The 14884-nt window shown below is 40.7% G+C and overlaps 1 protein-coding gene across 1 annotated transcript; it reads left to right on the forward strand.

Moving 5' to 3' along the window:
- The first annotated feature begins 380 nt into the window (after positions 1-380).
- Positions 381-11325, forward strand: FAS (Fas cell surface death receptor). The gene is given in 10 exon segments (XM_010024437.1): positions 381-389; positions 5600-5765; positions 6341-6475; positions 8305-8416; positions 8903-8967; positions 9555-9625; positions 10121-10142; positions 10910-11193; positions 11195-11264; positions 11267-11325. Coding segments are annotated over 10 exon segments (993 nt in total).
- Positions 11326-14884: the final 3559 nt, after the last annotated feature.

The raw sequence follows: 14884 nt of genomic DNA on the forward strand, positions 1-14884 counted from the left end.
CGGCACCCGGGCGCAGGCAGCACGGGCTGGGTATCTGCCCGGGCAAAGTTCCGCATGAGTGGAAGCTGACCTGTGCTGCAGCGCAGGGGATCTGTAACAAAGTGATCTGGTAAAGCAACAGAAAAGCAAATACTTGTGGCAGGGGAGGTTGAGTCGTTACGGACAGTGACCCAGGAAAAACCTAGAGAAACAGTCCCAAGTCCAGTGGCATGAAACACAGCTTTTACTGGAAGTACTGGGGCTGGGCCTTCCTTGCTTGCGTTAGTCATCCCCTGTGGATGCAGAGTATGAGTGTCTGCAGCTTTAGAGCATAGGTCACACGTCTAACTGTCATCAGTAAACTTACTTTTGCAAACGCTCACTTAGAAGGGCTACCGTCGATGGGGAAGGTAAGGAAGTGTGTCAATCTCTGCAGCACAGGGACCTCCACTGGTACAGGTGCATCAGGCCAAAGCGCTGTAGTGTCAGAAAGCTCCAGGCGGGAGATTCAGGCAGGGGCTGATGCAGTGGCTCTGCCGAGCTGCCCCGAGGCAGCCCTGCTCCGAGAGCCCCGAGGTGGGATATCTGGGAGCCCAAGGTAGGAGCAGATCACAATAATCCCTGCTGCATAGCAGAGCCGTGACCTGCCTGGAAGTGTGGATGCAATATACATTGCTTCCCCAGCCCCAGTTCTCACCTATTTCAGAGAGAAGTCACTGGAGTTCACATTCAAAATCTCTTCACAGTGTGGTCACGTTACTAACAATGCAATTTGCTTTGGGGTTTGGCAGGTTAAAACCAGGTGTTAAGATAAAAACTACTCAAATTCTGATCTGATTTACTATATAACAGGCAGTAAACTATTTAAAGTGATTCAGAGGATTATATCCCTGCCTCTGCACAAAGCAATAGAGCATAGTTAAATATAAAGAAGGATTTTTATTTGCTGATAGAAGTGTGTACTATCTATTTCAGTACAGGAGCAGCAAACAACTGGCAGAAATGTCAGTCTAGCTCAGTATCTTGGAACTATCCAAAATAAAAATTAAGATGAAAAAATACTTTCCGTTATCACACTGCTCTCAGAGAATAAATATAATTTCTATTCTTATTTTCTACTTGTTCCCAAATTTCAGCACCCCTTAGAAAGACTGTAGCACTCCTGACATGCTTTCTATTTCAAACAAAAATTGCAGTTGTTTTTCTTTTTCTCATTAGCATGCTATTCCACCAATTCTAAATCAGTAAACCTGGGCGGCTTTTGATATAGTAATTTGATTAAACCAGAACATTGGTTTGTTGGATGAAACCTCAGTTTTGAAAGGAACTCTGTGTTGCACTGAAGTAGCAGCAGTTGCAGGGACAGTCATGCAAAATAGCAATGGCCAATGTAGTTAGAAAATATCTTTCTTACCCTGTAAAGCTGCAAAACTACATAGAGCTCAGAAACAGATTCTAAAAGGTATAGGCCACCTTGAGGGAGTGAAGTGTTATTTAAATGTTTTGTAATTGTCCCATACTCCTACAGAACAGCAGTTTTCTGGAAATTTAGAAGACATACCTTTGAAAACAGGACTCCTACATTACTGTGCTGATCCTTCTTTCTCATTTCCCAGACAACTAATGCATGCATTTAAAGGTATACGTATAAATAGCCATAAAGTCGTGGGGTGACCCTAGTCTCGAGTGAAAAGTATAGGGGCCCCAGTTCTGGAAACGTTTGTCTGCTCACATTTCCACAGTTAACTGCCTTTATCTTCAAAGCAACTCACTGAACAAAGAGAAAGTGCTAACAAGAAAACCGTATTGTGCTTCAAAAGAAAAGGGGGAAGAGCTGCTAAATTTCTACACTGTCCAGCTCTTATTCATCCTTAGTCACAATATCACCAAAGCAAGGTGGGAACTGTTAATACTGCCCCAACTCTCCCAAATTGTGTAGTATTTATCAGGTATTTACTAGTAGAGTACTCCTAAAAAAAGCAAACCCCAAAATAAATAAAACCCAACCATACAAGTGCCTCCTCCCAATATACTGCTGTAATTTGCAGGTGGGTCAGCCAAGATCTGAAATAGCAGTGGATTTCATTTTAATACACTGGACAGTAACTGAGGCTTCTGACACTCACAGGCACTGAACGTATGCATCTCTCCTGAAACTTAAACAGTGCAGGATGCTTCTAGTTGTGGGGAAATACCATAAAAGATTTTAGAACACAGAATTCTGGTTTTTATCAGTTATTTTGATGCTAACTATCAACTTCCGCCTTGGAAGCAGAAATTACCATAGTAAAAGAAACAGAGTAGAGAATCCTCTTAACAGGCAGTGTGAAATTACTCACTCTTTGAAAAAGCCATCCCAGCAGGGTTAATGCAAGGGAGATTAGTTACATACAAAGCTGTATTAAAATGGGGCTAAGTCTAGCAACTTGGCTAGTCAAAAGTACCAGAAGAAAGTCAAACCTCAGAAAATGAATTAATTTTTCTCAGCTTCCACTAGACAAAAAAGAAAAATCCTCCCCCCAGCTTTTTTTAACACTCAGAAAGCCCCTGATGAGCTCATGCATATTGCCCTATGTAACAAATATGGAGTGAAAAAAACAGGCCACCAACTTCTGAAGGCATCAGCCCTCTCATCCATAGGCATCTATGGATTAGAGATAGGAGAAGTTGCTTTCCAAAAATAAAATGTGTTATAAAGATAACAGGAGAAAGCAGAGACAATTTTTTCCCCCAGGGTTAAGTCGTAAAGCTTCCACAAGTCCTGTATGCAAATAACACGTTCACACACCAGAGCTGAGATTACAAACCCATAAGGTATGTCTGCTGAAAATTTTCAGTTGAAAGAAGTTGACCCCTTATGAAGAATACTCTGATACAGGAAGAATCAGAAGCCTGAGAATCCCAAAATCACAGAAGTTTTTTAAGAAACTAAAGTTCCTTTCACTTTGCCCTTGGAACACAGATGAAAACAGTTTTTATAAGTCTCCTTAGAGGCCTGTTGGTGAAAGAATTTTGGAGGACTCTGTAGGAGTGAAGGAGAGGGAGGAGGTAGAAAGGTCTCTTAAATGCCAGGGCAATGCAAAAGGAGAGAAACAAGAAAATTTGGGCTTATCATAATTCTTATGGATTCTGCTAAGCTTATATATACCCCTGACTGGTTTATTTTATTCCCATTTACTGCTTAGTTCAATCTAAGTTTTCAGTTTGGTTGTAAAAACTATATTTTAGATTAAGGTGCAGAAGGTAGAAGAGAGCCTCTGTGAGTCATTTTAGGCTGAAAACAGCTGCTGTTTGAATGTACATGTTGCAAAAAAGCACCTATCACCCTGCCTATGTGGAAGCCCCTAAAGTGCTTCCTTTCCACTCTTGGCAGAGGAAAGGAAACTGCTCAGTGGCAAAAAGGAAAGCGATTGAGATGCATGCAGAAAGCTAAATGACTGTTGACTTCTTTTTTCCTATAAGACACACCAGAATTTTTACATAGTAACTGGATTGCTTTTAGCCAACGTAGGTGTTTGGTGCTGCTGAAAAGTCCAATTTTGAGAAGTGATCCCTGCTTCTTGTAAGTGTACCAGGAAGTCCATCTCCATGAGCGACAGCAGAGGGCTTCCATCAAAAAGTGTTGCATTTCTGTGCCCCTGCACTGTATCAGCATAGCTCGTTTGTATATAGGTGAAAGCAGGTGGTGGAGAGGTTTCTTTGCATGAGGGAAGGCTATGTCTGTGCACAGCTAAGTTTTACTGGTATTGGTCATTTAGAAAGATATTTCCTTCTTTCATTATATCCCATTTTCTGCATGTCTCTGGATGTTTGCTTGCTTTGTGTGTGTTCTGTCTTTGCCAGTTCCCTTAGGTTTCTCTGCTGTGCCCAGGTGCTGTCTGTGGGTACATTTGTGGCACCTGGGTACATTTGTGGTAATCTTCACTCTCCCTTTTCTGTTTGCTCTTGCCCAAGGTTGTTCCTCCCGACTCACCTGCAAAAGGCTTGACTTCTCATTCCAAAAAGGGGAGATTTGGGTGCTGAAAGTAGAACAGTGGGTGTCCCATGTGTACAGAGCATTTCCAGGTGTGGCTTTGAGGACAGGCGAGGCATTTCAGTAACTATTTTTTAATGGACTTTCTATCTCAGTTTTTAGTAAGATATTTCTCCCAGGCAAAAGGAAACAAATCATGCTAATTTGACACATCCATTTGACTGCTTCTGTTAAGGCCTTACCTTAACTTTGACCTTTTAGCATCATTTCACTGGGATTCTGAGAAGAACGTCCTCAAAGCTTTGTTGGGAAGAGAGTCAGAGCACTGAATGGGGGAAGTGACAGGCTGAGCATCCATACCCGCAGTTTCTCAAGTGCTATACTGCTTTTTTAGCAGCTTCTTCTCCAGGTGCAAAGAAAGCCTTCCTCATTTTAGCTTAGTAAGTAACACTAAATAAATTTTAAAACAGGTGGCTGGTTGGTAAGGAAAAAAAATGCTTTTCACCTTCTCATTTCTGAACAGACGAGGGGATCAAAAGAAGTGGCTACTTGTAGAAGTCAGCAGACAGTGGTCATACTCGTAACTTCACTTACTTAGCCACAGACAACACTTCCTTCACTTGAGAGTCCAGTTTGAAATCCAAACCCATGTTCAGTAAGTTAATATTTAAGACAATTGAAAAGTTTTCTGCACCTAACTGAAGTGACACTTGACGTCCAAGCGGTTTAACACAAAATCATGAAGACTGAATTAATCAGCCACCCTCTCAAAGGAAAAAAATTAAAGATGTAACAATAAAAATAACCAAACCTCAAATTATTAGAGAATTCTTTAAATATGCTCATCCCTTATTGTTGGCAGTAACAGATACAATCAAATTTGCATTAAGCTGCGATTCCAGAGTGTTCAGAGATAATCAACCATTCAGATTTAATCTGTTTCAAATAGCCAAGACAAAACTAAAAATAAATTAGTCTAGTCAAAGTTTTGCTGATTAAAAATGTGAGTGAATCTGTGATCAGTGGGATTTTTAGTCCACGCAGTGCACCATTGGTATGAGGATTTGGGAATCTCTTTGTATTGTACCTCATTACCCACTAATATCCTTTCCAAAAAAGGTACCCTGCCACCCCTCTCCATCACAAGTTGGCCCGTTCTGCCGTTTTGCGAAGGACAATAACATTGCTCTATTTCTTACCAGGCATCATTTTCCCCCCTTCCTCAGTATCCCTCCCAGTGTGTATCTGAGTCTTTTGTAAAATATGAATTTATTTTTTTTTAAATTGAAGAGAAGCAAGAACAGTGAATTTAGAGCTAAGCTTAGATGTTAAGACTTCAAACTCTTCAAGTCAAGGGCTGCTTTGAACTATAATTAGGCATAGAATCATCTGTTACAACACTCATGTATGGGCCTGCTCTCAAGCATTAATGTTCAAATAATCAGTACTTTGTAGTGGAAGGGTTCATAGCATTAAATCCATGTCCTCATTGTCCATTAAATCTTCTGGAGTAAGTAATACCTTTAATAAGGGGGTGAATATCATGTATATGTTCAGCAATAGCGTAACGGTACTGATGTAACTGTGCAAGTAGTGAAACACACCTTGACAGATTTCTTTATGTAACTTGCTCTTCTTCTCTCCAAGGTGGCAGCCTTAATTATTGAAACACGGTGCGAAAATGAGACTGAAGCTCTAATTCGCATAGCGTACAATAAATTAATTACAAGGAGGATCATTGCTAAGAGACAAGTTTATTGTGACTGGGACGAATACGATCTTGATGTTCAGTGTTGCAAGAAATGTGAACGTGGTGAGTATCATTATAAGACTGTGTTGAAAAGTCATTAAAAGTGAAAACACAACATGCCTAGTTGCTTTCTGCTGGGGTAGCTAAGTGGCATGCTGTGGGTTTCTGGAGGTAATGCTCCATTCTAGCCGTATCTTTCTCTACTAGAGGACATGAGACAATTCAAAGTATTTCTTGAGCTGCGTGAACCAGTAACTTTTTACTACAGACAGTAGTTCTCACAAAACATGCTTGTCACAAACGAGTGAAGAATTACGAACACATCTTTGAAAGAAGTTAAAAAATTGCAAGCACAGGCTTTTACCTGGAAGACCCCATATATTCATGGGTTTTCCAATTTCAAATATACAGTTTTGTTTGGTGTGTCCTAAATTGGAGGAAGAAGGGGGATAATCAGGTCTTGTGTATGCTACATTCCTGAAGAGCATATACGTACCCGTAAAGAATGTAGATTCTATCCATACTTGTAAATCAGAAAGTATTAGGGATTAAAAAGAAAGGCTGACATAGGTCTTAAAGCTGATGGCTTCTGTCCAAAGATACTGCAAATCCTAATTCTTGGTTTTCTCTCTGTACAGGTTTTGTTAAAAATATCACCTGCCCAACAGATATTAGCAAACACTGCGTTCCATGTGAAAATGGAAAGGAGTACATAGATCATCTCAATGATTTGGCCAAGTGTTTGAGATGCTCTTCATGTGACAGCATATTTGGTACGTCTGTAGAAATAGCTACTGTAGTAATGACTCCTCCTTGATACAGGATTTGACTGAAAAATTTCCACAATCCCTGAAGAGTGGGTAGCAAGCATGTGTTTTAGTGGTAGTACATGCAGGAATTCATGTTTAAGTTGTAAGTTTATTCCTCAGTTCCCTTTCATCAAGCACAAAGTAGCAAAAAGAACAAGCTATGTTGGTCCATTGTTTCTCCTTACATGTGCCTTTTCTCAGCCAAAGCAGACCCTATACAAACTGGTTAGAATCATGGAAGAAAAGCTCTCAGTCTTCTTTTTCCTCTATTTTAAAGAAGAGCGGTGTTGTAAAAGCAGAGGTGGGAGATTTCCCAATGATTTCCTCCATAGTCATTCATGTAATTAATAATATTATTTCAAATTGCTGGAGCTAATAAAGTGATGTCTTTTATACATTCAAGATGCTGTGTGGGATATAGGGTCAAATTAGGAGACTATGAGGCATGCCTTACTGGGTCAGACCAGTGGTCCGTCTACCCCAGTATTCTGAGTTCATCAGTGGAGGCAAGAGATGCTATTCTGAGAAAGCACAAAGAAACCTTGTCTACTTTCTATGGTCTATTCCCTGCTAAGCCTACCAGCATCCACAGTTGTAGGAAAGGACGTTAGAAGGTCCATCCCCATCTAGTCATTTTAGATCTATCTGTGAGCCATTTGTGCATGAAACTGCTGGTGGGCACCAGGTTCCTCAAATTCACTAGTTGTTGCATAAATATTCACCATAGATTTTTTTTTCCTTTTTTTTTTTTAACTGGTTAACCTGATCTCCTACCAGTTCTACCAGCTGTCCTGTAGTTCTGCTGTACATGGATTTAGGGAATCGTAGTTCTGCATTCCTCATGTTGAAAATCAAGCTTGGTGAGTGGAGAGGTAGCTCTTTTCATTAGCTACTATAATAAGCATTTCTGAATGGGTAATGAAATTGAATAAAGCAAAGCAATTCAGTATTTTGACCAGAACCACCAAGGAAACTATTTGTTAAACTGAAGGGGAAAAAAAAGTGTCACTAATGGGATTACTAGTCACATAATCCCACGGACAGTAATGTAGCTGAAGAGAAGCCAGTAGAAAACACCAGGCAGGAGGAAAACTGTGACTGGTTCCATGAGAACCATTCTTAGGATTGTTCATGTTTGATATTTCCATGAATGGCTTCAGCATTGGTTTCACAGTAGAGCTTCATCAAATTTGAAAGAGAACTTAGTTTCCTGTTACGGCAGGGCACTGATTTTGACAACTCTATTCCTATAGGACATCTTTCCTAGTACAGTAATATTTAATGCAGGAATAATGTTTCATAGACGGAAAGAGCTTCATGATATACACTGAGGGTAGGAGAAAATAAATACACTTCTTTTGATACTGAAGTAGGGATTATGTGAGCTAAGGAGAGTGGAATTCCTCACCACCACTGGAAGTCCTCAAGAAGAGACGAAACGCTCAGAAAGAGTAAAGAACCTATCTCTGACATCAAGCAGGGAGATGGGCTACATGATCTGAGTTTCCTTCTGGCTTTATGCTTCTGCATGGGAAAAAGTAGCTGACAATATTTGGCAGTGCAAGACGAGTCCTCTTCTAGGAAGTACTTTATCCTGTGATCAGTTTTTTGAGCTCTTGGCCAGCAGAGGTCTCTTTGCCATCTTCGTGTTTCCAGCTGTGTTGTGCTTACAATTAAACCTCACCTGTGGTAGAGCTAAAGGCACCTAAGTCTGAGGACACGAGCTTGCGAGCAGAGGCCCACTCTTAAGATCTGCTTTTTCAAACTAACAAACTTTAAGAAATGTATTTTAGGTTTGGAGGTTGCAAAGAACTGTACACCAGCACAGAACACGCAATGCACCTGTGCAAAGAACTATTTTTGCAATTCTTCTGTACCATGTAGGCATTGCGATCCGTGTACCATGTAAGTTTATGCCTTCATCATTTCATATAAAATTGCTAATATCCTATATTATCACACGTTTTCCCAGCCAGTTTCAAGACAGAGAATAAGAATAACCTGAGGGAAAACAGTTTTCCTCCACACTTAACTTGTTGAGCTGACTTAGCTCACTCAACTTGCGTCCATGCAGGCTTTCCAAAGGCACACAGAAAAACTTGTGTACCTCCTCCAAGTCTGTATATACTTGTCAAAAAATGTAATAAAGTTTCTCAGCTTTTCTGTTGTCTTTGTGTGATCCACTGTTATATCTAGAAAATAATTTCCACACCTTTTTCCACTCCCATACCTTTCCATACCGTTTTCATACCTATTAAATTCCAAACTCAGAATCTTGACATATGGAATATTTAACTGATAAAAAGTGTTAGAAGATTTTTATTTGCTCTCTTGAGTGTTGATAAAGAGAGATACAAATCCCATGATAATTCTCGTTCATGTCTTCTGCAGATGTGAAAGTGGTGTAATTGAAAAACAATGTACTTCAACTTCAGACACTGTGTGCGGAGTGAAAGGTACCATTTTAAAACTTAGCATGGTCTAGCATCTGCTGTATTTTGAGAGGCTATTGCATTTGCACTGTTCTACACAATGGCTCCTAGCGATTCCTGACAGCTAAGGGCATCGTATCTACCAGACCCTGTACTGACCTGCAAAGCATGACTACTCTTTGCCCTTGATCACTGTGCAGATATAGGAGCGATTACTCCTTTTCAGGGGTGACTCATAATAGGTAAGACTTTAACAAAAATGTAGCTTCTGCCATTAGGAGACAACAGAAAGGCTTTTATAATCTGATGTACTCTTGTTTAAAGTTTAGAGAATGCTGCTGTACTGCATTTCTTGACTTAACTCTCAGGTAATGTTTCCAATGTTCCAACAGAAACAGGAGTGCTACTATGGGCCATTCCTTTGGGAATTCTGTCACTGATTCTACTACCTGCAGTAATATACTTTGTGTGTAAGTGATTTCCTAGTCCTTATACCTATCATACTCTGAATAAGATATTCAGTTGCTTACTTGGATGTAGTTTTATGTTCTTGGCATCCAGAGGAGATATATACACTGTCCTGGATTTTAAAAATGCTTTTTTTGTTTCAGACAACAGAAAACAGAAGGCTGTTAATAGCAAGAGCCTCAATGATAAAATACCCGAACCAGACATTTCTGATGTAAGTATTATTGCTCAGATCACAAAAAATCTCAGCTTTATGCAAGGAGCTTTGTTCCATTTAAATTACAGTGGGATTCCACAAGCATGTGCATTCCTCTCATGATATTTTTGAAGTAAATTTTACCATGAGCACTCTTGTAGAGAAATAAGCGAAATCTGGATTATTTCTGCAGGATTTGTTAACATGCTTCCTTATGTTACATGACCAAGGTCAAAACGTCGTAAATCGTCAGGCCTCCGCTGCCCCAGGGTACCTGTCCCAGTGCATACTTTTAGGCAATAGTGATTGTGAGGTAATTCTCCAGCCTTACTCAGATCAGAAGAGGTCTGTCTGTCCAGTCTCATTCCCTCACTCATCAAAGAGGGGAATCATGGAGAAAACTAAAAGAAAATTACAGGAGTCAAGTGTCATGAAATGTATTTATCCTCTTATAAAAGGTCAATGTTTTACAAAGGTTGTTTCTACTCATTTCTCTCTTGCTTCTCTTTTCAGGAGATTGTACCTCTCAGAGAAGGTAAGAGACAAGTAATTTCTCAAAATTTAATAAAAGAAGAAAAGTAGAGACATGCAAATACTACGCTGAAAAAAAGGGTATTTTTGTGTAGACTTTGCCACTGCCTGGAACTGTCATTCTAGCACAACAGTGAACGCTTATTAAAGAAATGCGAGTTCATATTGTGCTTATTCAGGCATTTAGTTGATATCATGAAAGTTTTGCCTCAGGAGAAATTTCTGCTGCAGAGGAAGCAATTACAATTACTATTTGACAACAGTTCTGTTCCGCACGTGGTACAGCCACTAGGAGGCAGGATTTCTATAATCATGGATAATTATAGTGGAGTAGTCCCACATGCAGCAGTGGGATCATGGGAACACAAACCTACCTTATGTTCAAAGGCAAATCCACACTAGCTACACATAGTAGAAAAAGAACATAAGCTCCAAGGCTGTATCACAACAAAAGATCTGTCCTGTTCCAGGACCTTTCCCAACACTGTTTTGATGAAAACAGGTACATGATGACCAGACTTTAATGATAGAGGAGGTCAGAATAGGTTACAGAGGAAACTGAGATTCTATTTCAAGTGGTAGGAAGCAATGAATTACCTAGCATGAACATGTAAAAGCTATCTATTGTAAAATATCACATATAAAACAGACTGGGTCATGAATACCTGTAACTTCATTTGTTTTGGCTAGAGAAAGTATCAGCTCAGCGCAAGTGATAAAAACCAGCTAGATGTATGTGCCAAGAGCACTCATTTCCATTTATGCTTTTAGATGTCGACCTGAGCAGCCATGTTGTTGATATTGTGGAGGAGCTGACACTCGAAGACACATTGAAATTTGTTCGTTACCACAAAGTATCAGAAACTAAAATAGATGAGATTTATCATGATAATAATGATACATCTGAACGGAAGATCCATCTTTTTCGAGCCTGGCTTCAAAGACATGGGATGAACGGAGCCTATGAAACCCTGATAAGAAGCCTGAGAAAGCTTGACATGCGTGCTGTAGCTGATAAAATTGAGAGAAAACTGCAGGAAGCTGTTTCCAACTGTGCGTAAAGGGGGATAGTTGTACAAGGATGACACTCAGCAAAGCAACACAGGGAGCACTCAGGAAGGTAGAAGCTCTACAATTACAGTGCTGAGCTAAATAAAACCTGTTCTGGAAGTTTGGAAGAGACATAGCACAGAGCCATTTGACTGAATTGGTATTTTTCTAATAATATAAATAAGAAAACTTTAAATGCCATTTTCATTGGCAGTTCTGGTTGATTCAAGGAAGTTATAATATGAACAAGGAGTAATTATGATTTTTGTAGCAATATTTCTCCTTTTTAAAAAAGGGCTTTTTGGTTATTAAGAACTGTGAGGAGAAGTTTTATGGCTTACTTACTAAAAGGTACTGTATAAGTGTCCAGCTATAGGAAGAAGAAATAATGATATGGTATGGTCCCGTGTTACCTAAGTGATGTAGTGTTTTGCTTACATGAAACTTGTAGGATGTTGCATTTTTCAAAGTGAAATCTCTGGTATTAAGATTCTGTGAAACATACCACAAAGAATACTTGAACAAAAAAAAAATCTAATACACAGCTGATTAATTTTGAATAGTATTGAATTACGAAGGTGTTGCTGTGTAATTAAATTCTAGGCTACTGTAAATGGGATTTCTCCCTTGTACAAAAGCACCTTTGTATGTGTATATGGAGTTTTGTATATATGTGTGTGTATTTATGTGTATATACATGTGCAAGTTTTCCATGTAAAAACTCCCAGTGCCAAGTAAAAGTTATTTTCCTCATGCTCTGCAATGACTGCAAGCCTCTTCTAACGCTAAAAGCCTTCAAAGAAGCAGGACCTGAAGCAGCACAGCAGAGCCATGATTTTTGGAAGGCAACCTAGAGAAGCTATGAGGTCTCCATAAGCAAATGTGCAACACTAGCTCTTCTAAGGCAGGAACTGATATAATGAAAACATCATTGTCATTAAATAAAAAATCCACATAGTGCATGGCTTCCATCTTTCCTTCTTATCACGCACCCTACAGATGTCATTTTATGTTTTCTTTTACTCAGGTTAGTAAATCACAGAAGGGGAGACGGCTTTCCTGAAAAAACTCACCTCACCTTTCTTCCACCACAGAGGGCTCTGCTTCCATGTTCAAAGAGCCAGTCGTGCAGCCTTTCAACAGCAGAGGAAACCTCGGTAGAAAGGCCAGATTTCTTCAGGTCATGCAGTGAGCAGGGTGCCTCTTTGGCTCAGGCATCAGTTGCATAGAGAGAATCTCCAGCTGAGCCAAGACTCAGCTAGAACATGAGGGGGCTGCCTGGGCTTGCTCCCACATGCCAGCCAGGCTGTGCTGATGCTGGGTAGGGTCCAAGCGCTGGCACCAGCCCCGGGGGTGTGGAAACGGGAGGGCAGGTCTGGCAGCAGAGTGCCAGTCACTGGCAGTCAACCCCTGGACAATGCAGAGCACCCACAGCTGTGAGGTATTGCTCCAAGAGGTCATGTTTCTAGGAGTGAGGTGCCTGGGAGGGCAGTGCATGTGCCTTAAAACCAGCTGGAAATCTGTGTATGGCATTAAGCAGGAGCCTGGAAGAAAAGGCAGGACTTGGATTAGCTTCAAAATCTTTAAGCCTTTCATAGACTTGACCAGTCAAAGGTCTGAAGGACACACGGCATGTTTTGTTGCCAAGCTCAGACCCAGTTTAAGTTATACAGCTCTTCCCCAGGTCTCAAGCACTAAACGGATGCTAAGCATTTAGAAAAACCTTCCACCCCACTTAGGAGCTTTTTAAGTCTAACCTTTCCAAGTGTCTAATCAACCAGCTTGCCGCTACCATACTGCCAAAATCCCCACGCTGTGCTGCTTTTCAAAGAAAAACCTTCAGACATGCTATAGCTGGATGATTTAATAGCCATGCACCAGATCTGTGCACCTATGGACTGATTAAGGCATAGCACTGCATAAATGACTTGTATCTGTTCTATCTGTGTACATACTGGCATACTGTAACAGCGTGCTGCTCATTGCCATGTTCTGGCCAGGCTCTACATACATAGGAGGATAAAATGTCTGCCTTTCAGAAAAGCAGCATGGCAGTGGTGTAGGCTCTGCCATCTTTCCTAACTTGCAGTTCAGTAGAAGCACAGCCAAGACAGGCAGGAAGGATAGCTCCATGCTCTCACAAGCCCTGGTAGACAGGCCTGTACCCATGTCCCAGCCAGGAAGGTATAAATGTAGCTTAAAGGTATGTTGGCTGGTGCTTGACTTGACCTTTGGCTTTTCATAGCTTCTGGCTTTACCTCTCAGAGTGAGGCATCTGGCCACCAGAAACTAAGGTTGTCCACCTCTTAGGGCTTCAGTGGGTCAGTTTGTAGAACTGATCTGAACTAGACAGATCCTAAAACAGAGGTACCAAACCTCATAAATGTGTGGCAGTGAAATAGAATGAAAGATTATTGTTTCATCACACTGGAATTGCCCAACCTCAGTATAATGAGAAGGGCTGAAAAAGAAAGTCCCTGAGCAGTGAGTCATATTCTATTTCTGCAAGAGCTGCAAGGCTGAACCCAGACTGCCACTAATTCTAGTGGTTAGCATGCATCATAATTTTTTTCAACAGGAACACTGTGCATCAAATAAGGGGGTGGATTCTATTGTGCTTTTCTATTCTATTCTATTGGTTTTCCAGAGGAGTGGGTATATGTCTACATTGCAGTCAGCGATGCAGCATAGAGCCATCTGATCAAACTTAAAGTACCTGGACCAGGGATCGAAAGTGACCTAGTTCTGCCAACCCATGGACATACACCCAGCTTTCCACTGCCTCCTCCTTCTGTGTCCATTTTCAAAGCAGGGCTACATGTGGGGAACCGAAAAAAAACCCTAATGAACACACAAAGAAAAATCCAAACAAAAAACCCCCAACACGAGACTGCTGGTTTACGGTAACCCAGCATCAGATAAGCAAGTGGAAACTGAAACAGAAACTTGCCCAAGGAATGACTTGGCACGTTTTTAAGAGCAGATTACAAAGGGGAAGCTCTTTCTTCAGGAAGCCAAAGCTTTGCAAAAACACTTGCATTTGTTATTTAAATAGCAAACCCAGAACAATGGCTATTTAAAAACAACAATAGAAGAACAGGAACACAGAAATAAAAGGCTAGGAGGATGATCTTACATCAGGCCTGAGAATCGCAAGTGATCACAGGAGCCAGGGGTGTGTTCAGAAACTCCACAAGCTGCTTTGCTGCTCACCCACACTCCAAACTGTAGAGTAACTCCTGCTGCCCCGCAAGTCAACCAAACACCTGCAAGAAGACAGAAACAGGGTCATTATTCCAGTGTGGCACCAGAAGAATGCAAGAGCAGCTCAAGACAGCTCCGGGATACAGGATTGCTGCAACATGAAATAAATGATTTTTAAAGTTATCCTGGAGACTGCCAGTTCTTGAAAACACATGGCTGAGGAATGAACTGCTGAGTACAAAGAGTCTGAAATGTTTCTGTACATGACAAGCATATTAAAGTGTGAGATAGCCGTAGGCTTATTTCCTATATGGAGCAGAGGAAAGGAAAACAATACAAACTAATCTGTGAGAAGAATAAAACTGTATTGGAAAAAGTCTTGAAGTTAGATTTCTTTTTCTGAGGGAAGATACAACCTCAAAACTCACATTCCCTTCTTACTGTTTGTTGATACTTTGATTTTGGACTTGAAAAGCAAACCCACATTCCTGC

This window comes from Nestor notabilis, unplaced genomic scaffold (assembly GCF_000696875.1).
Source record: "Nestor notabilis isolate BGI_N333 unplaced genomic scaffold, ASM69687v1 scaffold10181, whole genome shotgun sequence".
Lineage (NCBI taxonomy): Eukaryota > Metazoa > Chordata > Aves > Psittaciformes > Psittacidae > Nestor > Nestor notabilis.